General features: G+C 37.0%; 13 protein-coding genes across 13 annotated transcripts; 7 read left to right on the top strand and 6 right to left on the bottom strand.

Moving 5' to 3' along the window:
* Nucleotides 1–26: 26 nt before the first annotated feature.
* On the bottom strand, nucleotides 27–1,708 carry C9374_007908 (uncharacterized protein; the record flags this gene model as incomplete). The annotated part of the gene is made up of 2 exons (XM_044697925.1): nucleotides 27–1,314; nucleotides 1,473–1,708. The coding sequence occupies 2 exons, from the start codon at nucleotides 1,706–1,708 to the stop codon at nucleotides 27–29; spliced, it is 1,524 nt and encodes a 507-aa protein (XP_044546022.1).
* Nucleotides 1,709–1,847: 139 nt separating this feature from the next.
* Nucleotides 1,848–2,711, bottom strand: C9374_007907 (uncharacterized protein; the record flags this gene model as incomplete). The annotated part of the gene is made up of 1 exon (XM_044697924.1): nucleotides 1,848–2,711. One exon carries the CDS (start codon nucleotides 2,709–2,711, stop codon nucleotides 1,848–1,850), a length of 864 nt encoding a protein of 287 aa, XP_044546021.1.
* Nucleotides 2,712–2,909: 198 nt separating this feature from the next.
* C9374_007906 (uncharacterized protein) lies at nucleotides 2,910–3,752 on the top strand (the record flags this gene model as incomplete). The annotated part of the gene is made up of 1 exon (XM_044697923.1): nucleotides 2,910–3,752. One exon carries the CDS (start codon nucleotides 2,910–2,912, stop codon nucleotides 3,750–3,752), a length of 843 nt encoding a protein of 280 aa, XP_044546020.1.
* Nucleotides 3,753–3,963: 211 nt separating this feature from the next.
* Nucleotides 3,964–5,568, bottom strand: C9374_007905 (uncharacterized protein; the record flags this gene model as incomplete). The annotated part of the gene is made up of 2 exons (XM_044697922.1): nucleotides 3,964–5,179; nucleotides 5,492–5,568. 2 exons carry the CDS (start codon nucleotides 5,566–5,568, stop codon nucleotides 3,964–3,966), a joined length of 1,293 nt encoding a protein of 430 aa, XP_044546019.1.
* Nucleotides 5,569–6,023: 455 nt separating this feature from the next.
* Nucleotides 6,024–6,623, bottom strand: C9374_007904 (uncharacterized protein; the record flags this gene model as incomplete). The annotated part of the gene is made up of 1 exon (XM_044697921.1): nucleotides 6,024–6,623. One exon carries the CDS (start codon nucleotides 6,621–6,623, stop codon nucleotides 6,024–6,026), a length of 600 nt encoding a protein of 199 aa, XP_044546018.1.
* A 216-nt stretch (nucleotides 6,624–6,839) lies between these two features.
* On the top strand, nucleotides 6,840–9,536 carry C9374_007903 (uncharacterized protein; the record flags this gene model as incomplete). Its single annotated transcript, XM_044697920.1, has 1 exon — nucleotides 6,840–9,536. One exon carries the CDS (start codon nucleotides 6,840–6,842, stop codon nucleotides 9,534–9,536), a length of 2,697 nt encoding a protein of 898 aa, XP_044546017.1.
* Nucleotides 9,537–9,755: 219 nt separating this feature from the next.
* On the top strand, nucleotides 9,756–10,361 carry C9374_007902 (uncharacterized protein; the record flags this gene model as incomplete). The annotated part of the gene is made up of 1 exon (XM_044697919.1): nucleotides 9,756–10,361. The coding sequence occupies one exon, from the start codon at nucleotides 9,756–9,758 to the stop codon at nucleotides 10,359–10,361; it is 606 nt and encodes a 201-aa protein (XP_044546016.1).
* Nucleotides 10,362–10,584: 223 nt separating this feature from the next.
* Nucleotides 10,585–11,340, top strand: C9374_007901 (uncharacterized protein; the record flags this gene model as incomplete). Its single annotated transcript, XM_044697918.1, has 1 exon — nucleotides 10,585–11,340. One exon carries the CDS (start codon nucleotides 10,585–10,587, stop codon nucleotides 11,338–11,340), a length of 756 nt encoding a protein of 251 aa, XP_044546015.1.
* Nucleotides 11,341–11,713: 373 nt separating this feature from the next.
* On the top strand, nucleotides 11,714–12,868 carry C9374_007900 (uncharacterized protein; the record flags this gene model as incomplete). Its single annotated transcript, XM_044697917.1, has 5 exons — nucleotides 11,714–11,764; nucleotides 11,841–11,888; nucleotides 11,938–11,994; nucleotides 12,042–12,110; nucleotides 12,155–12,868. 5 exons carry the CDS (start codon nucleotides 11,714–11,716, stop codon nucleotides 12,866–12,868), a joined length of 939 nt encoding a protein of 312 aa, XP_044546014.1.
* Nucleotides 12,869–14,231: 1,363 nt separating this feature from the next.
* Nucleotides 14,232–15,755, top strand: C9374_007899 (uncharacterized protein; the record flags this gene model as incomplete). Its single annotated transcript, XM_044697914.1, has 1 exon — nucleotides 14,232–15,755. One exon carries the CDS (start codon nucleotides 14,232–14,234, stop codon nucleotides 15,753–15,755), a length of 1,524 nt encoding a protein of 507 aa, XP_044546013.1.
* Nucleotides 15,756–15,966: 211 nt separating this feature from the next.
* C9374_007898 (uncharacterized protein) lies at nucleotides 15,967–17,337 on the bottom strand (the record flags this gene model as incomplete). The annotated part of the gene is made up of 1 exon (XM_044697913.1): nucleotides 15,967–17,337. The coding sequence occupies one exon, from the start codon at nucleotides 17,335–17,337 to the stop codon at nucleotides 15,967–15,969; it is 1,371 nt and encodes a 456-aa protein (XP_044546012.1).
* A 348-nt stretch (nucleotides 17,338–17,685) lies between these two features.
* On the bottom strand, nucleotides 17,686–18,552 carry C9374_007897 (uncharacterized protein; the record flags this gene model as incomplete). Its single annotated transcript, XM_044697912.1, has 1 exon — nucleotides 17,686–18,552. One exon carries the CDS (start codon nucleotides 18,550–18,552, stop codon nucleotides 17,686–17,688), a length of 867 nt encoding a protein of 288 aa, XP_044546011.1.
* Nucleotides 18,553–18,806: 254 nt separating this feature from the next.
* C9374_007896 (uncharacterized protein) lies at nucleotides 18,807–22,247 on the top strand (the record flags this gene model as incomplete). Its single annotated transcript, XM_044697911.1, has 1 exon — nucleotides 18,807–22,247. The coding sequence occupies one exon, from the start codon at nucleotides 18,807–18,809 to the stop codon at nucleotides 22,245–22,247; it is 3,441 nt and encodes a 1,146-aa protein (XP_044546010.1).
* Between the last annotated feature and the right edge of the window lie 1,177 nt (nucleotides 22,248–23,424).

Raw genomic sequence — 23,424 nt, 5'->3', positions numbered from 1 at the left:
ATTGAAACATCTTGACTAGGCGTCGTTCATGATCTTTGGCTCATAATGAATTGATCCATGTAAGAGTAGACTTTTCGAAGATTATTGATAAAGAATAATTGTCCACAATCTCCAAAGGTTATCAATGTACTTTTTGGAATGTGTTGGAAAATATAAACCACTTGATCTTCAAAATCCACAGACTTGTCATAGATGGATCCTTGAATTAAGGTTGGAATGGATATGGATTCTAATTGTGCTTTTCTATCCTTTGAAAATTGCAAGAACAATAGTAAATCAAGAATGTATCCTCTCATTTTGCTATCCATCATGCCAACATTAAACTGTAAACCCTCAATCAATTGATGAGTCATAAAACTTTGTTTCACTTGTTCGAAACATTTCTTATCAAGCATTTCAGGTTCTGTGTTAATGACTGACATTCTGAAAGCGACATTGGGAAACCATTTCATCAAACGAACCACTGAATAGCTCATAAATTTGACAATTAGTGGATTATTTCTAAGCATGAGAAATGGATCCATGACATAGGCCGATAAAGCAAGAGTTGTGTTGAACGGTTTTGGCTCTTCCACCTCCATGGAGAGAATTTTCTTTTCCATTTCCTCATTTTCGTGTTGTAACGAAAGATTTTCATCGTTATTCACACTCTTGGGCCTAAAGGAAATATCTTTCTTGTTGAAAACAAATTCTTGTAGATGGTGTTCTTGTCGATGATTCACTTGAGTAATGAGAGTTGAAATTTTCTTGGGAGAATCGCCTCGACCAATAATGAAATTTCTTCCAACAGGTGCCAACAATTGCAAGGTTTCCACTCGAGAGGGATTTTTGGAAGCCAACTCGAGTCCATATGGGCCGCCTCCAGCAACAGCTATAATATTGAATTTGGTATTTCGTCCAAAGAGATGATTCATTAAATCCATCATCATGATTGCATTCTTTTCCAAGATGAAACTCAATTTGGGATAATTGAGAGAAGGAGTGGAATCTGAAGTGTTCGATCGGATATCACTGCTACCAATACTAGTTTCAATACTGCTAGTATTTGTTGTTGTTGTTGCATTTACATTCAATTCATCGAGTTCAACAATTTTCAATAAATGTCTCGTTTGAGTCACATCAAAAGCATGAGGATTCACCACAAATTTCTCTTCTTTTGGGAAGTAAAAATCAATAGATTCCTTTTCTGATTTGGTCCATTGTGTGAAATTCGTTTTTCCGTATCCAATTCTTGAAGGAGACACAATGATCCAATCCGATGGGCATGCTTTCATAAAATTAGCTCCTTCTTCGAAACCTCCAGGTGTTCCATGCCTTTGTATAAATCCATATTAATAATGATAATAATATTATTATAATATATTAAATAATTAATCAATAACAATCCGAGTTCATTGCAATTCATTTCGTTCAACAAATTATTCAGAGGTAAATTAATATCAAAAGTGATTTATCATCTCACGCACACATACAAGTACAGAAATATTTTCCCATTATTCTTTTTAATATTTTCAATATTTTCCAAATTGTGAACATGATATTGAATAGGTCCGTTCGAAGATTGATAAATTTTAGATTCAAGTTGTTCCTTCCTATGAAAATATCCTGATTTCGGTGACATGAGACTTGTGTAATCGTAGAGAATAATTCCACTCAACGCAACACACACCACAAAAAAGTAGAAGGAATACGTTTCAGAACAGCACATTTTTTTTAATTTGAGTTTCATTCGATCAACGTTTTAACACATACCTCTCTAACTCGAACCCCGATCCGTGAATACGTAGAAGAATATGTTCATACATTAAATGCATAGTGTCAAGACACATTCTCGAGGTTACATGGTATTACATTTTCACTTGGCATTTTGTAAAAAGGGAACTCTTTTTGATGTAATCTTTTGAGGAGGGCTGAAGACTGAAGCGAAGATTTAACTTGGTAAGATTGGACATGATGTGACCGTTGTTCTCTAAATATTGAATTCCTTCAAGGCCAATCTTGTTAAATCGTAAGTTTAACCATGTAAGAGAATTTAAATTTGTAGAATTCAATAAATTCTTAATACCAATGTCACTGATGTTGCAATCATACAGCTTGAGTTTCAGTAACGAAGGACCAAATGCCATATTGGCTATATGCGTGCATCCTTCGTTCCCAATAGGATTCATACTCAAGTCCAAATGCGTGAGCCTTGTAAATGTTGCTTCCTTTAGTAATTGAGCTCCTTTGTGTGATATCTTGTTACTGCTCAAATTAAGAATTTTTACCGTCTCAAACACTTTGCAATGGTTGGATAATATTTGCACGCCATCATCTCCAATACGATTGTGAGATAAATCTAAAACTTCTAAAAATTTGAATGAAATATTGAAAGAGCAAATTTCTTGTAAAATTTTCCAAGTCAATTCTCTCACAACAAATTCGGTAATGGACTCTAATCTTCCACATGCACAACAATTGACAAAGGGTTGATGATTATTTTTCGAGAGAACAATGTTGAGCTTGAACTGTGATTTCTTTGCCAATTCATACCACTCTCGGCACACCAAACTTGCCGTCTGAAACAACCACTTGTAGTCAAAAAATCGGAACAAGACATTGACCAATACATCTTGCGAAATTTCTTGTTTGTTTTCTGTTACTATTTTTCGGTTCTTTCGTTCAACATGATCCGACAGTGATAACGACTCTTTGATGCTTCTTTTGGACATTTTTTTTCATTTAAATTTCCAGCAAAAACAAGCCTTTTGAATCCCAAGTATGAGCTCTGCGTTTTTAGATAAGATTTTCAGATATATTAATGTTCAAATTTCTCAGCTTCAAAATTGAATTCAAAATTTCATTTTTCTTTATTTAAGATCTAAAGTAAGATCCTGTACACCAACGAACGCTTTGGTAAATTCAAAAAAATGTCTGAAAACAAACCCTCTCATCAACCTCCTCTGGAAAAATCCATCGATTACCACCTTCTTCTTCACTTTTACAGTCAATATGATAGTCTCGGACACTTTTTATACGATACTCGTGAGCGAAGATACGCCACATGTAAAGAGTATTTGAATCGTTTGAGTGATGTTGCCGAGATGAGTAATTATGAAGTTAGTCCAACGATGGTTCGGAGAGCTCTCTATATTTACTACTCGTGTTTGACTGGACACTTGTTGGATCCCGTGAGAGCATCCAAACTTGCTTCTTGTGTGGATTCATTGGAAACAAAAGATCATATATTTAAATGCAAAGATGAAATTTTGCAAAACAAAGTTTTTGTGGAGACTAAAGTGTTGGACCAAGTTTGGCAAATTGAAAATAGAAAATATAATTTAGAGGAAAAGATTCCGAAGTGTGATGCTAAGTGTTCGGAATGGTTTTATAAACTAGGATTGTGCAATAGATTTTTGAAGGCAAGACGTATAAAGAAGGAGACAGATGTTGCCTTCAGTGAGGCTGCAGAACAAGAAATTGAAGAAGGAAAGAAGTATTATGCTGTCTGTGATGACTTTAAAAAGAAGGCTGTGAGTTGTGTAGGAGAAATATTTTGTGAAAACCAAGAAAAGGAATTGAAGGAGTGTTTATCGAAAAGTTCGTTTATGCATGGCTGTGAAGATGAGGAGAAGGCGCTTAAAAAATGTTCTCATTACAATTACGCTCTCATGAATCATCTCAAGTTCAGAAAGAATAATATTAGGAAGCCAAGTAGTGTGGGAACAGCTGCGAACGAAGACCAAGATGAGCCAAATGTGATCGATGAATGAGAGAGCAATGGAATGAATCGTGCAAATGTTACCTTATTGCACGATCTTTGTGACAATATCATTTGGTTCAATCATACCCATGAAACTTTGCGATCATGATAGATTTACAATTTTATTTTAGGTTTTGAGTAAAATTTAATTTGAATTTTGGAATTCAAAATACTGCACTCACTGTATTATGTTGATGATGTGTTACGTTCAAAAAATTTGTTTAAATTCTAGACTCATAGACACCTGCTTGGGTAATGTATCTGACCCACTTGACAGCTTGGTAGTTGGACTTCTCAAAGACCTTCAAGAATCTCACGTGCAAACCACTAGCAGTAAACATTGGTACTTGGAAGTTGAGGCCAATTGGAGGTCTGGACCATTTCTTATTTTCTGCAGTTTGCGCAATCAAGTCTACTTCAGCAGAGAGTGTCAATTCAGTGTCACCAGGGAAACGTTTAACAGTCCAAATAATTGCTCCCTTTTCAGCCTTATATTTGGCTTTACCTTGGGCAACATGAATCTTGCATTTGGCTGTATTGGATGGACATGGAATCTTGACAATGACATTCTTACCAAACAAACGAGCATGGAATACTGACTTGATGGTAACCTTAACTTCCAATTTAGTCTTGCTCACTTCACGAACAATTGGAGAAAGCAAACGGAATGGAGGGACAATACCATCAGTGATACGATATCTCATCAATTCAAATTCACCATCAGGTGGAACAAAGCTAATAGTACGGTCGCTGTCAAATTTACCCAATTTGACACATTGATGGAAAGTAATATCATCAATATCAATTTCCTTATATCTCTTCTTGTTAGCAGTTCTCTTTTCTTGTTGCAACATGAGCTTGTCATTCAAACCAAATTTACATTCTGGCATTCCACTCAACAAACACTTCATTACAATACGACCAGTAACGTCACTACTCAAAACAGTACCCTTGTTGCTCAATAGCATGTTCACATCTTCAATAACGTCCAAAAACACCTCGTTCTTACGATAAACAATACCTGCCTTTCTCCAAGATACAGCTCCTGTGACTTCCTTTAATCTAGCTTCAAGTTCGTGTGGCTTGATATCTTTCATACCACCTTGTACAATAATAGCCTTTAACACTTGAGGTTCTAGATTTTGTGGATAACCAAAGTCAAGAATTTCATCCAATAATTCATAGACAAGTGAAAAGTTTTCCTTCAATGCGTCTTCTGTGAATTTTCCGTCAAAGTATGATTGGAAAATGAAAATCAATTTATACAAAAATTCAAAGACTAGAGCAGCGCTGGCATTTTGTTTTGTTACGGCAAGTAAGTACATCTCTTCATGACGAATGAACATGAATGTAACACTTCCAATTGTTTTAACTGGACATCTGTCGGCGATCTTGGCTGCTAAAATTTGAGATCTGAAAGCACTCGAAATGGAACGACTGTTGTGGGTGTTGATGATGATGATGACAATTTGAAGGTATTGGTTCGTGCGTACAGGGATGAGTACGTTGGAACATACAAGCAGCAACATCAAAGGGATTTGATGAAGGTTATTGTTAGAGTTGTTGTTTTTGTTGTGTATGTTGTTCATCAGTCGTACCGAGTGGATAACATCATCACAGTCAAGGCACGGAAGAGGTGTTGTTGTTGTTATTGTTGGGATATCCACACATGATGTAAAAATTTATTGTTGTTGTATACATGAACACCATGATGAGCTCTATATGGAGGATGTAAAATCTTCTACTTACGTTTCAACATCGTCTCTGTAGGCACGTGAGATCAGAGTATGTCCTCTAGAGTTGAGAATGAGCACGGCGCTAATCATTTTTTTTTAATTTTTTCTGTCCCTGCACCGAATTTGTCATAATAACCTTACCCGTCACTAGAGAACATTCGTGTCGTGGAGTCAATTGAATGTGTGATGAGCCACAAATGAAGACACCATTGCACAGACACCACATCACCAAATTAAAGAACACAAGTTTATTGTTGTTGTTGGATATGAATTAAATGTAGAAGAAGAAGGGAATCACTGGTAAAGTTGGAGAAGAAGAGCTCAAAAGTGTACAAAGAGAAAGGAAATTGGAGAAAGAGTCAGGAACATTATGAAACGGATCAACATTCCTACTTCTTAATGAACAATGCTATTTGCTTTACAAAAGTAATTAGAATTGATCTGAACAAAGTAGTAGGAAGAGTTGGTCAAGGGATGGTACGATCAACAGTGGATCAATTCATAAAGATTTGAATCAAACAACGATCACCATGACAACGGAGACATTAAGACGTATAGCTGAAATCAGTTTCCTTGAATTGCTTGGAAATGTAATCGTGATTGAATTTTGTAAAGAGTTCATACTGTTCAGAGAGTTTTTCTTGAATTTTCTCGTTCATTTCTTGATAATTCTGTTCATCTCGTACTTTCAATAATTGTTCAACTTCCTCCATTGTGAATGTATTTTGATTAAAATCAATGTTAGACTTTTGATCAGGAAAATGTTGTAGTAAAAACTTGCGTTTTTCTTTCAAATAGGAAGAAATGAATTCTTGAACAGAAGGCTTTTTAGATTCCTCTCTTGCAACATAGGTATGCGTTGTTTTAGGTTGAGTTTTTGAATACAATAATCGTTCTCGTCGTTTTTTCATTGATTGCTTGATCGTGTCCGCATCCAGTGCCGTTGACGACGAAGACGATGCTGAAGACGACGACGACAACTCTCCTTGATGACTTGTAAAATCTATCGTTGCTGATGATCCAAAACAAAATGGTTTTGCACCGCAATTGCTGTTGTAGTCATGATGATGCAGCAAACGGCGGCTATTCTCGTCTTCAGTAACGAATGTGTCATAGGAACGTTTGAGTGTGGTCGTTGCGGACATGTCTTGCGAGGATGATTTAAAAAATTTTTTTTGAATCTGAATAAAAAGTAATTATTTTGTAATTCCACACATCGTTGCGGACATGTCTTGTGCAACGGCGAATCGCCTCAGGTGTCGCTCCCATTTATTCGCGAGAAAAAAATTTTGCAAATCCAGTTATTTTTGGACTTTTCATTGTGAATTCGTGCTCATCAAATTGTTTGAAAGTTGAAGCAAATGCAGAAAGCTCTAATTGATCTTTCAATCAATAATAATAAGGAGGAAAATGTATCAGATGCAACGGATAATCGTGAGGAGTCGTTTGGTGAGCTTGATGTCCGCCTGATTCACCCACTGGTTTCAGAATGGAGATGTGGCTGGTCCATGCTATTACAACACAATCAATGCATGATGAACACGATCAAAATCTCTCAAGAGCCAATGGACAATTTCAAAATGGAGGAATTTGTGAAATTCAGAAAAACAAAATCTACCTCTCTCTCCGAAAATGTGTTCAAATTACTTCACTTGTTTCATGTGGAACGATGTGTGGAATTACAAAATAATTATTTATTATTGTCTTCAGGTGATCATACCAACACCATCATTGATGTATCCACTGGCTATCTAAATTGGAATTGTGCAATTTTCAAATTGACCCACTTGGTTCAAGATCTCACTGACGGAAGCAATGAGTTTTTTAGTGTGGCCACTGAATACATTCAACCCATTGCAATGATTATTCATGAGAATTGCTTTGAGTTGACACAAGAAATGCTTCACAGTGAAAGTGACAAGAATCGAGAAATTCGAGCGGGCATTCAACAATTTAGAGACAAAATTCTCGAATATTCACAGCAAGAACAACAACAGCACAAATATTCACAACATGCTCAGCAACAACAGCCCACTATTGGATTACAAAGATGGAACAAGTCAACATTCTTTGAACGATTCAAGGATGATTATGCCAATTTCATGTGTGTAGGATATCCTAAAGAGATTGTTTACAAAATTCTTGAAATGGCTCTTGAGGAGCACTTTTCTGGAAATTCATTAGTTGCCTTTTCATTGCTGGTTCCTCTTCTTGAGAGAGGTCTCCAAGACTCCATATATATTGACTTGATATACAAGAACGACAAACAAAGAATTCAACAATTTGAGGACTATCAAAAATTACCAAAATTTAGTGAATTATTAGTCATGCAAGAATTGAAGGACATTTATGGAGAGGACATTGTGCTCTTACTGAGATGTTTAGTTGGCCCTTTGAACTCTATCAATTTGAGAAATGTTGCTCTCCATGGATTCATCTCAACTCGAGAATTTCAAGATTGTTACTTGAGTTTAATTTTACTAATTATTCCATCCATAGCAGAAAAATCTTTGAAACATGTTCAGAACACGATTGGATTGAGTCAAGCATCTCTGAAACGACCAATCATTGATTTGGCGAATTGTAAACCTTTACAAAATATATTCCAAGTGAATCAGTCACTGGAAGATAATTTCATTACCACTACGTACAACATAGACCGTGAAGAGCTCTTTCAACTATTAGAAAATTCATTATTTGTATTGGATGAATGGATACCACTTTGGAAAAAGGCATTTATCGAATATTTTGATCATCAAAATTATTACAAAACAATTTCCATTATATTTCCACTGTTTGAGCACTCGATACGAAGAATTTTCGTGTGTGTGAACAAGTGTGAAAATCGATTACTGACTGCAGAGAAGAATAGCTTATATACTACTCTCGATATTCTTTTTACGACGAAACCTATACTTTCCTATGGAATTGAGAAGAATGCAATTTTTGACATTATTGACAACAAGTTATTGAATCCAATTTTCGATTTACTGATATGGGTCGAAAGTCCTAGAATTAGAGACTTGATATCTCATGGAAATGTTAATATTGATACGATACCTCATGCATTAATGGATGAAATTATCAAACTCATGCTTGCTCTTATTACCAAATTCGATGTGAGACAAGTACTCTACAATGACACTCATTATTTCTCAAATCTTCCTGAATTTATTCAACGTGCTGTGAATTATTTTGATAACGTGTATGACTCTCCTTTTCATTGTAAGAGTATTTTGGATCGACAATTGAGACAAACCTTTGAAAGTTTAGAACAAATGGAAGGAATGGAACCATTGATTGAGGAATTTATACAATCACCCTCATTTGTTCAAGTTCGAAAAGAGGTAATTTCCCAAGATCCACAACATGAAATCTTGTTGAACTTGTTAGAAGTTATGAATATGGAACTTGATTCTCTCATTCATTTTACAGAAGTGTATTACAATATTTCTCGTCCTTCGAATGGTAAGAATGGTAACATTGGCACTAGAGAGGCAATGACCAAACATCTCATTCCAGCAACACATCCAGTCACACTCTCTGATAAGGAAGTGAAAAAAACCAATCAATTAAGAAGTATTGTCCTTTCGCTCGAAGGACTGATTCAAAAAAGTATAGAATTGATGAATGAACAAATTCCACTCGTGTCCTCAAGTAACCACCACAACTACAACAACCACAGCTCCTCAAAAAAGAAACCTCTCAAATCCAAAGAAAAAACATCCATTAGTTTAATACCTGCTGCTTTTCAAACGTTCAAACGATATGCCATTTTGTGTCTCTCATTGACCTATGCTCAGTATTATCATACCATGGACACACAAGACACACAAGTATCAAGAGTATTGGAACGTGTGGTTGGAGGAACAGGAACTTCAATCAAATCTGGAAAGGTGGTTCGTGGTTTGGAGTTGATTTCATGTATGATTTCATTGTCTTCAGAGAATGTTGAACAATTTATACTCCATTCTAATTATCGTTTCACTGGAATTTCAAAAGGAGAAGTCGAGCGATATCAAGTCAATATTCGAGAATTGGTGAAAATGGTGCAGTAAGGTTTTTGGACATGCTAGTTCGTTTGTTCATAGAGAATAACGATCTCTTTTTGACCACTTGTTCACTCTGTTCTCAAGAACAAGTTGAACAAAGTCTACCAATTTCCAAGTTCTCATTTCGTTTAAAATGAACAACACCAAAAAGCCTTTCGCTGTCAACAATCAACAAAAAAAAGTCAACAAGACTCGACCGCCGCGTCTTACATTCAAAAAAAACAAATGCCAAGTAATAACAACAACAACTACTCAAGCAACACCTCAATGGAAGAATTCAAACTAGCTGTGGTTGGTGGAGGAGGTGTCGGTAAAAGTGCTCTCACTGTGCAATACATCCAAAACATTTACATTGAGGAATATGATCCAACCATTGAAGATTCCTATCGAAAACATGCCAAAGTTGATGATAAAGCTTGCTTTTTGGAAATTCTCGATACTGCCGGTCAAGAAGAATACAAAGCTCTTCGTGATTCCTATATGAGAACTGCTGATGGTTTCTTAATGGTTTATTCGGTGATTGATCGAAAGACATTTGAAGAAATTAATGAATTCTATGAACAAATTCTGAGAGTGAAAGATTGTGATAAAGTACCAATGGTCCTCGTAGGAAATAAGTGTGATTTGGAATCAGAGAGAGTCATTCGTATGGATGAAGCAAAACTCTATGCCAAGCAATTAGGAATTCCTTTAATGGAAACAAGTGCTAAACAACGATTCAATGTGGATGATTGTTTTATGGCATTGGTTCGAGAAGTGAGAAAGTCCAAGAAGCCATTCGAAGATCTTGACGTTCGAAAGAAGAAGAAGAAGATGTGTAGTATCATGTAATGTTGTTAAGTGTTTGGATTTTCATGCACATATCATGATGCAATATGGAATTAAGAACTTCAAGTTTTCAAAGACTACCACTCTCTGGTCAGTCAAGGAGTAAAAACTATATCTTACTGTACAGTAAACGTATATTTGAATTTCCAAATGTTTGTAATAATAATTGTTAACTCACTCGGAGTTCAGGAGAATCGTTTCCTTGCATTCCGCTGTTTCAAAAAAAATGTTTTCAAACTCCATGAATCACCATTCGTTCCTCGTCCTTTCTACTCTGAGTCTGTGTTGGATCTTGTTTTTCATATTTCAATCCTCCTCATCATCATCATTCTCCTACGCAAAAACAACTCCTCTCTCACCTCCCTTTTCTTCTCGGAATGATATTTTGCGCTTGACACCACCTGCTTTTAAGCAACAACAACCAATTTTAATTGAATTTGATCTATATGTCGATTTATTATGTAGTGATAGTGCAGCATGGTGGACGAGTGTATTCTCACAACTTGATTCGTTTTATTTTAGTAATTCAACAAGTTCAACACCCATTCGAATGAATCTATATTTGCTGCCATTGCCATATCATACAGCCTCGTATTTGGGTTCCATGACCTATGTGGGTGTGAATCGATACACGAATTATGATCAGAATGTATTGAAACGAATGGTGAATTCTTTTTTCACTAATCAAGCACCCTTGTACAATAATATTGTCAATGACATGACACAATCACAAATAATGAATTTAATTTATTCCAATAATATTAAGAGTTTGAATGTCATTACGCAACAAGCCTATATGAAATTAGTGAATGATCCTTCTATTGATATGAGAACAAGAACTTTATTTAAACTTTCGACAGCTACAGGCGTGTTTGCCACTCCAAGTTTTTATGTGAACAAGGTTCCAGTAGAGAATGGAGAAGATTTTACTGCACAAGATTGGATTGCGTACTTTAATCAAATTTTGAGCAACAGTTTTTAGAGAGCAAGCAGGCATGATGTGGTCACCACCTCTTAATAAGGCATGGTTTGCACTCACAGACCAATAAATCGCAACGACTAGCTGTGTCGACATATCTGACCTAGTGCTAAAAAGAAATACTTCCCAAATTGGCATCCAAAAATTGCAAGTCTGAAAAGACGCACTAAGGCGAAGAGAGGAGCCACATTCATCGAATATTGTTATGGAAAGAAAATGATCACCACAAACTACGCCTGAGCGTAAAGTGCAAAAACTGACGAAGAAAAAATTCGGCTCGTTTTAGTAAGTCCCGGAGTCAAAAAAAATGGAGTGATTGGTCTGTGGTGTTGTTTTCTGCTTCTCACACAAAAAAAACACCAACAACACACACAACATGGAAGCTGAATTAGTGGTCATTGAAGAGGGCACTGTGCCTCTATACTGTGTAAGTAATTGATTATTACCACAACAACAACATCATCAAACAACAATTTCAACACCTACACTAATCTTTACCTCAGCTTGGTGTTTCTGATTGTGATTCGAGTTGCGAAACAAATACTAATCACGTAAGTACTAGTGAATATCGTTCACCTTGTATTGATCTCAATTATCAAGGCCAATGAATCACCAGCATTGGATAGCCAATCCACAACGAACCAGAGTACGAACAATGTAAGTATTATGTTTGTCCAGTATTCAGCAGTAACATATTTCACAAGATTCCTTCATCATCAAGCATCGAAATGAACCCTTCTCACCCATCATCACCAGTAATGACTACCTCTACAGTATGTTTCAAATTTGTTACAATGTGTTTGCTTAACTTGTTCAGGAATGGATCTTCACAGACGAAACTATATCATTTCCACCTTGCTGTCTGTTGCCTAGCACAAGCAGCTTCTCTGGTATTGTTGATGAGACACAATGTACGATAACACCAAACAACAAATGTGATGATGACAATATTTCCCAACAGAGCAAAAAACGAAAATCAAGAACCACAGATGAAGCTGCTGAAGACACTCACAAGGAATATCAATTCACTTTAGAGAAAGGACTGTTTGAATTTGTACCAAAATATAATTCCTTTAAAGAAGTACCAGATGAGAAGAAACAAATTTATGGAATTATATGGGAACAGTTCGCCAAATGTGCAAGAAATATTATTTATCAACATCTACAGATGAGATGTTCAAACTCCATCAGCCATGAAACGGTTGGGTGTTGCAACCCAAACGTGTTTTATCTTGCTCTGAGGGGAACAAAGGCTAAATATTACCAATGGTATCAAGACATTTTGTGGAATGGCCTAAAGAAGAGACAGAAGTGCATTCAATTCAGATTTACTGACAGTGTTCCTCCTTTAGACAAATGCAAACATTGGTCTGAGTTGGAAATTACTCACTCACGTCTTACACGTAAATTCGGAAAGAAGATTACGAAACACAAGATGAAAATTGTATACATTTCTCTCACATGTAATGTGGAAACTAATCAAGTGTGGACGTCGTTCAAGTTTGACAAAGAATTCGAGTTTGTACAATAAAACAATTGAATTCAATCCTCAATACACTCTAAATCACAAAAAATGTCATCAAATTGAAACTTTTCATCACCGTCCACAAACCAAACCACATCTAACAACAACTTTTTTGAAGGTCAATCATATGGACTTTCAAATCAAAATCACCACACATGGTGTTCCTCTCCATTATCTTCTTTCAATGTGCAATCACCGTCATCTACCGGTTTCAGTAGCATTAATCCCGGCTCTTTTGATTCACCAAGAACATCACACCATCTTTCGAAAGAATTTATCTGATACAACCAAACCAATCCAATTCAATGAGCTATCAGAATATCCCTATTCAATATGGAGGATGTGAACATTTATTTCAAAATCATCAATCCTATTATCCACAATCTTCTCATAATTTCTCCACAATCCAACATAACCTTGACAATCCGAACACATTATCATCTCAACCTTCACAACATGAAACCAATCAAACCAACATTCAAACACACAACAAAATACAACAATTACTTTGTCGATAAGCTAGCTTCACTCGCATAAAACAAAAGCGAGGAGGTCCACCGAGCACAGAAAACAAATTGAAAAATATTATTGATAATGCTGATCTCAATTTCTCTCAATTAAGCTCCAAGGAGATGCTGTTATTAAATCAAAGAACAAGAGTTTTTGCTTTTTGTTGTAATTTAATTTTTCAAGTTGACATTAATTTTCACTCCAAAAAAAATGCCTTCACCAAAAGATGAGGTCCAGTATTTTAAATCACACACCTAAACAACGATTACACAGCAACACCGTGGAACAACTTTGATGTAACTTAGATACCAAGTGATCAGTACAAAAGATGGATTTTTATCGTGTAACGAGAAACTTGTTGAACGGTGTAATGACGGTGAATGTGAGTATTATCATCAACAATCAACCAATCCTTGTATAACGAAAGGCTGAAGAGAATTGCTTTCGAAACTTTAGTAACTGGCTTTGGTACAATAGGTGTGGTCATAATCAGGAGGACAGTTTTAATGAACAAACAGCACTATTGAATAAAACTTTACAAGATTCTGAACCAATCCCGGAGTTTCTGCATTTCGTTGTCAAAAAATTTTTGCCTTTTTGAGTCGAATTTTTTCGCTGGCAGTTTTCTTATGGCGTAGTTTGTGGTGCAAGGCAAGATGATTTTTAACGAAAAGAATCACACGAATCATTTGCATGATGAAACGTCCAACAGCTCTATTCATGTGCGAAACGACATTGAATATCCGTGCTCTCCAAGCACAAAAACAAAACCAGGGAATCCTGTGTGCATGGTTTACTAGATCTCCTTCAAATATTCTTGTTGTTCTTGTGTGCAGATTCTTTAAAATTGGTCAATTCCATGCAAACAAAATCGTTTTGCTCCCTTGTGTCAAAAGAAATTCAACACAAGTACGGTCAAAGAAGCCAAAACCTGAAATCCGAACCAATTCCCATGCTTGGTTCTTCTCAACCATCAACACCTCAACAATTGGACACCTCCATCACGAAGACAGCCAAAAGTCACCAACACCTTAACAATTACCATTCTCCAACAACTCCATCCTCGTCTCCTGTCCTATCCAACATGCCGCAGACACCAACTAGAAATGAGCAAGACCAACGCACTCCTCTTCATGAACTGTCATTCATGGCGGCACCTTCTCATGAGAACATGTTTCAAACAGAAACAAAAAGCCCCTTGTTTCACGTCGTCAGCATGATACTCGACAACAAGCAAAAGGCCAACAATGAAAACAACATCAGCATGCACCAAATGCAAGACATTGATGACTCGCTTCAACAGGCAACAAGAAATTGTGTCGATATATCATATTCGGAGTCTCTTTCTCTTATCCCTCATCGAGTCACTAGTACCCTAGACAGAGCAGAAATCAGGTTAGACGAAATCAAGTCCAATCCCTTCGACATGTTACCAACGGAAATGCAAACACATTCACAACAACTGAATCCGATGATGCAATGCTTCTCTTCAGAGGAGGACTCTCCAACCAACATTACCACAACATGCACACAGAGACGACCAACAATAGCGTCATCCTCCTTCATTTATCAAACCGAGTCCTATGAAGAGTTGATACAAGAAGGGTTATGGACGTTTCGTTCATGGAACACTGTCTCTCCAGAGTCTGCATCATCGAATACTGCTTGTTCTCCCTATTCTCCTGCAAGCACACAACCATTTATGATATCTACATGCTCTCCAACAACAACAACAATACTACCAACACCAGCACAACAATCCACAATGATGATGATGACGATGAGAAATTGCTTTGAAGACTCTCCTCTCATTCATCACTCCGCCATGAATCTCAATAATTCCAATTTTGGAGCGAGTAGCTCATGCACACCATCGTCAGGTCATCCAATGAATCAAGACAATAACACAACCACAACGACCAACACCTCCCTTCACGAATTACTTCATCATGAGATTACGAATTTTGTAACCAGTCAAACCAATCCATCACATCTGTCCACGGTATCGGAATATACAGAAAGTAGCATCCCGAACACTTGTTCAAGCAGCTCGTACGACATTCCTGTTGTGAATAATACCTCCCTTAATCCTTGCAATGTGGGTGTTGTGAATCCTCTTTCGTTGGCTACAAAAAAGAAGAAGAAGAAGCTGCTGTCTGCTTCTTCATCGTATTCGTTAACCACCAGTGCAAAATATCCATCTCAGCATCATAATGCAGATTATTGCAATAATTTACCTTCCTCTCCACAACAATCCTCCGTATTAACATTTAATACCAATGAGTATCAAAGTTTTTCGCAAGGAATTCATGAAACCCAACAGAAACATCGGAAAAAGAAGTTGAAATTCACAGAGTTTAATCCTCATCAGGTGAAACGATGACATTTTTAACCCAATTAAATTTCAAGAAGAGCACTTAATGCCGAAATATAATTTTAAGCCTTATTGAGGAATTAAGGAAAATATGAATATATTTACATTTTTTTTACAACAAGCGAATAGAACAAAGTATCATTTGTAATGGTAATTTCAAGAATCTAGAATACTTTTTATTAAGTTTGAAACCGGAATAGGCGTCATTATAGAAGACTTTCTATTCCTCCTTTTTTCTTCCACTCTTATTCACAACCACATTCAAAGTAATGGTTACAGGAACATTGTAACGATCCAACACAATATTCGATTTTCCACTGTAATGCCATCCGAAAGAGCCATGCAATTCGCCTTTTTGATGAGCCACATGTTCCTTATCATCCACCGTGAAACGCAATTCTTTGGCCAATCTCAAGAACTCGCTCTTGGTAATGCTAGTTTCCTGAGTGGAGGAGGAAGTATCATGAGACATCTTTCTCTTTTTAGAGCCACTGGGTCCCTGAGTAGTGGTTGTTTCTTCCTCTTCTTCAGCTACTGCTCCTTCCTCTTCTTCTTCCTCTTCGTCATGAGTCTTTTTAGTCTTTCGTTGTGTTCTGGCTTTTCTTGGAGCACGTGTGGGACCTGCTGCCTCTTCTTCCTCTTCCTCATGTTCCTCTTCTCCTAGTTTGGGACTCTTTTTGTGTGTACGAGTGGATTTTCTCAATTGAGGACTAGTAGATGTTTCAGCCTTAGAAGCCACTTCATTGGTAACCATCATTTCGAGGGAGTCTCCTTTATGGATATTCATGTAATAATCAAAGAGATGATCAATGAGAATGCTCTTCTTTCCCTCCGTTGACAAATTCAACTCTTGGCACATCTCCTTCAAATTATCCAAAGTGAATCGTTCCATCCCTCTCCGTACAAAGTTTGGGTAATGAGAAATTAAACGAGCGAGCTTTCTGTACTTGGACGTGATACCTTCTACATTCTCTCCAAAGTATTTGCAATAACTTGAAATGGTTTCATCATCGACACTATTCAAATGATAAAAACTCTTATTAAGGTAATTGGCTCGGAGTGGATCATCGGTATTTTCATCACCACTCACGACGGTTACACTGGCAGTGGTCGAGGCAAGGTGTGGAGGAGCAGCACTGGTGGGTTCTGCAGAACCCATTGTCGTGGTGGTAGTTGGTTGTTTCATTCCACCACCACTAACAACACCTGCTTCTTCAGTGGTACTCGTTGGTGCCATTGGAGATGTCCCTTCTTCGGTAATGATAGGTGGATGCTCCTCACTGGGTTCTCCTGTGCTTGTGGTTGAGGTAACATCTTCAAAGGTCATTGCAGAGGGCTCTTGAAGTCGTGAGGAGGAAGTCGTAGTAGTTTCAGGAGTCGTGGAAGGAACAGTCGAGGTTTGATCTCGTCCTTCCACACCCTCTTCTGCTCTTATGGGTTCAGTAGCTGATGTGGTCGAGGAGGATGGCAAGTTTTCTTCGCCGACAACGTTTGTTTGATCGGTTGTTGTTCCTTCGGTTTTTGGAAGGTTGTTGGTTGATGATGTTGCCGACCATTGGTCTCCACTTTTTAACATGGGAGATGTGGACATTTTGTGTCTTTTCAACAATTCAAACTGCTTGTTTTCAATCACAACAACAGTGAGTGTGTGGTTAGTCCTTCAAGAAGTGGATTTACAATAATAATAGAATGATGAATTTGTGTAATTATTAATGTAGGAAATCAAGTGCCTTGTTGACGTGAAAGTACTTGGTTTTTTCAAGTAGTGGAAATCACAATTGGTTGACATGCAAGTAAATGTGATTCGAAAAGTATTTCCTCAAAAGTGCACTGTACAATCTTAAACAAAACTTGATGAAAATCGTGAAGTAAACAAGAAAATTTCCAATGTTGGTAAAACGAGCTCGTGTTGATATCCAAAAGTGGTGATTACCTAACTTTAATCGACTAAACTAATCTTCATATCCAAGTTACGAATTGTTTCCCAATAAATGTCAGGATTTGTTTTCTTCAAATATCTCATCATTCTCTTTCTTCTGTTGACAATGACTTGCAATTTTCTTGCCGATGTGTAGTCCTTGTGATTGGTCTTTAAATGTTCAGTGAGTGCCTTGATACGCTCAGTCAAAACAGCAATTTGAACAGGAGCGCTACCAGTATCTCTTGGAGACTTTTGGAAACGTAAAATTTGGGCTTGCTTTTTCTGTTTGTTCATTTCGGGCTTGGATGCTGTGGAAAAACTGAAAATCTTCTTCACTTGTTCAACACTAGATTCCGAAACTGGCAAAACAAATTTGGTAGCCTCTGAGCTCGAGCCAAGAGGACTCTCCAAAGGAGTTAAACCACACGCCATAAAATCGTCTGACTTTACTCCACAACGGAACTCGACGGTCATCTTTTCATCATAATCTCTAACTTTCCATTCGTGTCTCTTTTTCTTTGGAATGGTGAGGAAGGGTGATTCAATGGCTGGATATTTAGATTTATCAAAGGCTTTCATTTTGGTGTAGTCCCAAACAGGGTTACCGTGCCTGTCAAGTTTAGGTGGTTGCATATATCTCTCTTTCAAATGAGATTTAGCAACAGGGAAGCTATCTTGAATGATGTTTGTTGGTGGTAATTTAGCTTCTTCTTCCTCTTCAAAATTATACTGTTGTGTTCGGATAGAGCACGAACTAAACGAGTGTTGTTGTTGTTGAATACATGATGAGAAAGCTCCCTGACTCAAAACACTTGTTGTTGTTGTTGGTTTATGGGCCAACCATACAAATCTCAAGAGAGGCGAACCCGATGATACTCTTCGCATTTTTTTTTAATTTACGGGCACAACCATGACCCAACAGCATTGGCAACGTGCTGTCTTGGGTTCGATTCCCCCGTTGACCAATCTTTCGAGGTTGTTGTCAGGCCCTATACTACTGGCGTTCCCAACTCCCAGAAATAGTGTTACAATAGCATTTGGAAAGCACTTTATTTTTTAGAATCCTAACCATTTTAAAAAAGGTCGAGCAGGCTGTCGAAGTTTTGTTCTGGTGTTTGCTGGAGGTTTTTTCAATAAAAATGTTAAAACATGAACGAAACGCCTTTGTCGGTCTGTTGAGACCGGAATATCATGTTGCCATCAAAACAATGCTATTCGCAGTCCATCAATATATTAATGTCGAACATTTAATAGAAGATATTATTGATCAATGTGGATTTCATCGCAAGGATTTTAATACCATCCATCGCCATCTCGAACTATATTTCTCATACCTCATCACACACAACAAACGAGTCCCATTTGTTCTATACTGTTGCAAATTCCAGGTTGACAATTCAACAAAGATTGCACAATATGTTACTGATTGCATTGACCCGGACGAGGATAGTGCTATCTATAACATTTACTCTGACCCAAAATTTCAAAATCAAAGACAAAATCAAGAGTTAACATCAGAATGGATCAACAAACTACATTTTCAAGGCTATTTGAAATTGAAAGAGTGTCATGACGAGCTGATGCGAATTCGTCAAAAACGTAAACACTCCAAAACAAGTACAGCTTGCGAAGACCCACCTCAAACCTCAACAACGTCACAACGTTATTCTAGTTCAACCATCATGAAATTACTCGAACCAGAAAAAAATGTCGGCGTTATTGAATTACATAAAATCCTGGATCATGGTTTTGCTGAAGACTACATCACGTTGTCATATTCAACAAAAGAACAAACAGCACCGTATTACATGCTGCAACAACTAATTAACAACAAATTTATTCCAACACACTCATCAATTGTAAATACCAAGTCCGACACCATCTCTCATAATTTTGTAGACCATGCTGATTTTAAATCACAAAATAACGATGATGATAGTTATTATTCGGAATGTGATATATTTGATGAGGATATTCAAGAATTGAAAAAATTGTTTTTTCAGGTGTTAGGTAGTCGCAAATTAGTACCTCGAACTTTCTTTTTCACATATCTTCGTGATGCTTTTTCACAATTAATTTGCAAAGACAGTAGAGGCCATAGATGGAGCCCATCTGTTCTTTGTTTTGCTCAAGATTTATTGGTTATCATGGGATACAATGCGTATGAAGCATTGGCGAGAGGGTTGAAACGAGGACAAGAATTTGAACCCTCTTCTGAAAGATGTAACTTAGTCCTACCTTGTTCATCCACACTCGACCATCATTTTCACACCGCATCATATGGAGAAGGGAATACTAAACTAGACAAAGATGACTTTGATAAGCTAGTAGAAAAAATGAAGGTTATTGAAAATCAAAATTTTGGTCTTGTTCAAATTGATGCAGTAGATGTAACACCGCATTTAGGAATCAATACCAAGCTTGGGCTTGTATACGGTGCCAATGAAGGTCCATTGAAGATTAGTGATTGTACTGCACTAGCTCAGAGTCCGAATTTTCCACCCAAGGGTTTTTTAGCTGAAAAAATTGTTCAAACTTTATATTGCAGTATTAACGGTGAAGTTCGAATTCCTGGAAACTTCAAAGTATGCACTACTGAAACTGAACAAACCATTAGAGACACGATTTCTGAATTTCGTGACACATATACTCGAAACATCGTCTGTACTGTGTCAGATGCAGGGTCTGCTAATTACAAATATTTCACATCGAGCCCAAATGAACTACATCATTTTTGCTACAGTCACCATTGCAAAAACATGAGGAATGCAATTAATGGGAGACCAAAATTATATCCGGTTGCCACTAAAGTAGGTGCTCCAAACCTTCAAATTGCACGCCATTCCTCTGCTTGTATTTCTTCCAACGACAACGGAAACGGTTGCCATTTGATGAAAATTGTTATTCAAAGAACACAAGCGACCAACATACCACTTTCCTTCATAGTGAATGACAAAGACACAATTTCATTTGAATGGAAAGAAAAAGAACCACGGAATTTTAACTCTGGAGGCATTTCTTTCTATCATAGCAGCAATGACAACGAATTAAGTGTTACGTTGTTGAGTGAAACCCTTCATACTAACATTGGTAAAGTGTGTGTGGCAAATTTTAGCAATCAAGACATAGCTGTCACCAAAATTTCTTGTTCTATTTTACAACGATTTGAATTGAACACACTCGATGAAATATATAGACAACAACCTTTAGAGTGGTGTAAAATAGTTAAACGGAGCTCGTTTATCAAATATGATGATCAATCTGAGGATGTATTACGTGATGTATGCAATTTACAGTTACTTGAAAAATTACGATTATTGAACGAGAGAACCAACTATCGATATTTAGGATTCTATAAGTACTTAAAAGCGATACATGATTTATTTCATGTTTACGATGACAAAAATCATGATGGAACATCTTCACACAATTTGCACGAAGTGTTGCAAGTTCTTAAGGAAAATTTGGACTATTTGAATGAGTGGGATACCGTTTTCCAAGACGTCATTATTTCCAATAAGAATAATAATTTTACATTATCCGGAACCCTCACAAAAAACATCATTATCCATAACATCAAAACAATTCAGAAATTGATCAGAATTATTCCACAAGATGCAGTTTTTGATTTGTCTTTATTGGGAACACGTTCTCTTGAAGGATTTTTCGGAGAGTCACGTGATTATTCAAAAAGAACCACAGTATTGGACTATCATAGAAGTTACTCAAACATGAAAATCAAATTAGTGAAAAAAGAATGTGTATATCTTTCATACAATAACGATAGAAAGAGGAAATATTGTGATGCCCCTAGTCAAATTAACCAACAAATTTTGATGAGAATGACTGAAAAACAATTTGTTGACTTTAATAATGAAAGAAAGCAAGCTAGAGAAAGCGTGACATCCATTTCTTATAGTTTTACAGATCAAGATTTAATTTGTGCGAAAGACTTACAATTGCGATGTTTACAACATCGTGTCAACTCCATCCGTCAATCATACCATCAGTCAAGACATGACTATAGGGCCGGATTTGCCACCGATTTCATGGAGACAAGCATTTCCAATTACTACAACATTTCACTTCCTGTTTTCCATATTGAAACAAGTGAAGTTTTGCCAAACTTAACAGAACGACTTACATTAACCGACGACATCAGTTTTACCATTATTCAAACACACGACTCATTAATTCATGCTCAAAATCATATTGCGGCATTTTTGCTTAAAAAGCCCGTAGAATTTGAAATTAAGACTAATCATATTTCTTTGAGCAATGCAACCGTAGAGGTTCGCAATTTCAATGAGAACAATGAAAATGCATCTCGACATTCTGAACCAATTAACTCATTTAAAATATTTGTGGCACCAAATCAGACGGATCCATTCAAATTTAAATTAATTGGACAATTTTCATCAACAACCAGCACCAAGCTTTATCAAAAACAAATTGCTGTGATTGTTGGAAATTATCAGTTGTTGTCACCTCCTTTTTACGTATTTGCAAAGAAAACAAAAAACCTCGTTTCGTATTCCCAGCTGAGCCAGGTGGTGGCTTCGTCTCAAGACATGCAATAAAATGTCAAGCATTTTTCATCACAAAAAAAGTTCGTCCAAAAATTGGAACACGTTTAAAATTGTTCACCTATTTATTTCTTCCGACCACAATTACACCGTATTTTTCTAATCACAACAACATACCTCAAGTCGTTTTATTATTCATTATAGCTCCAGCAGAAGCCTTTGTCCTTCAACAAAGACAAAGCAGCTTTTGCTGGGCGAACAACAAAAAGCTAATGTAACAAAAACACTGAGACGTAGCCCGAATGAACCAAATAAAGGAATGTTACACCAGCGAAGTGGTAGTTGGGAACGCCAGCTATACTACCCGGGGTACCGCGCGTCAGGGTGTTCAAGAATGGGATTGAATCAAGTGGGTGATAGACATGGCTAGTGATGGATGGGAGATGTACTTGCTTAATGAAAAAGACTCTGACACTAGGTGGAGGAACTCCTGATCACACGTGAAGCTTAATACGCATTAAAAGCTTTACAAGAGCTCTATCGACACTGCCTCGCCACCAATACCAATGGTATTAATAAGAGTAGTAGTGTATAAATAAAGCTTAAGTAAATTTTTTTTTAATTTACAAAAAATTGAATTTCGCTGTGGCTGATTTCTTTACGAAATTAAGAGTGACACACATTGGTTTAACCCGAGCCAAAATGCTCCAGCGAGTTTGTTGGCGAGTTGGCGAGGGTCTAACACAAAAGGGGAGTTGCGTTGAACCACACAATGACTTTGTGTGCACTAAATGCCATCAACTACTTGTTGCAGTGACAGTACCGACAGTGGTAATGTGGAAGACGTCAACGTTTCTTGATGCATCATTTGAGTGCTTTTGTTTATGTACTTTATTGCACAACAACTCTTGCCTCAATTCCAACCGAGAGGGTGTATGCCTTGTAAAGCTTTAGGCAGGTCCGCCCGGAATTGCCTAACGATTTTTGGGAAAATACAAATAGTACATGCAGAACATTTGCAGTTCTCAAGAGCAAGCAATCCATCTACAAAGGAGAATTCTGAAACTACGGAAGCATTTCTGAGTCCTGTTGTAGTGGAAGATGCATGTTATGCAACAACGTTGAATCTAAATGAAAAGTCTTGTCAACCATATTCAAATTCCACCACTGCTGCAAGTTCTCATATTCTCGCATTGGAAGACTCTGGAACTATCATATGTACAAACCAGTC

The sequence above is a fragment of the Naegleria lovaniensis genome (genome assembly GCF_003324165.1).
Source record: "Naegleria lovaniensis strain ATCC 30569 chromosome Unknown tig031, whole genome shotgun sequence".
NCBI lineage: Eukaryota > Heterolobosea > Eutetramitea > Acrasida > Naegleriidae > Naegleria > Naegleria lovaniensis.
Note: the sequence above shows the minus strand (reverse complement) of the source record. Positions and strands in the feature narration are given on the sequence as shown.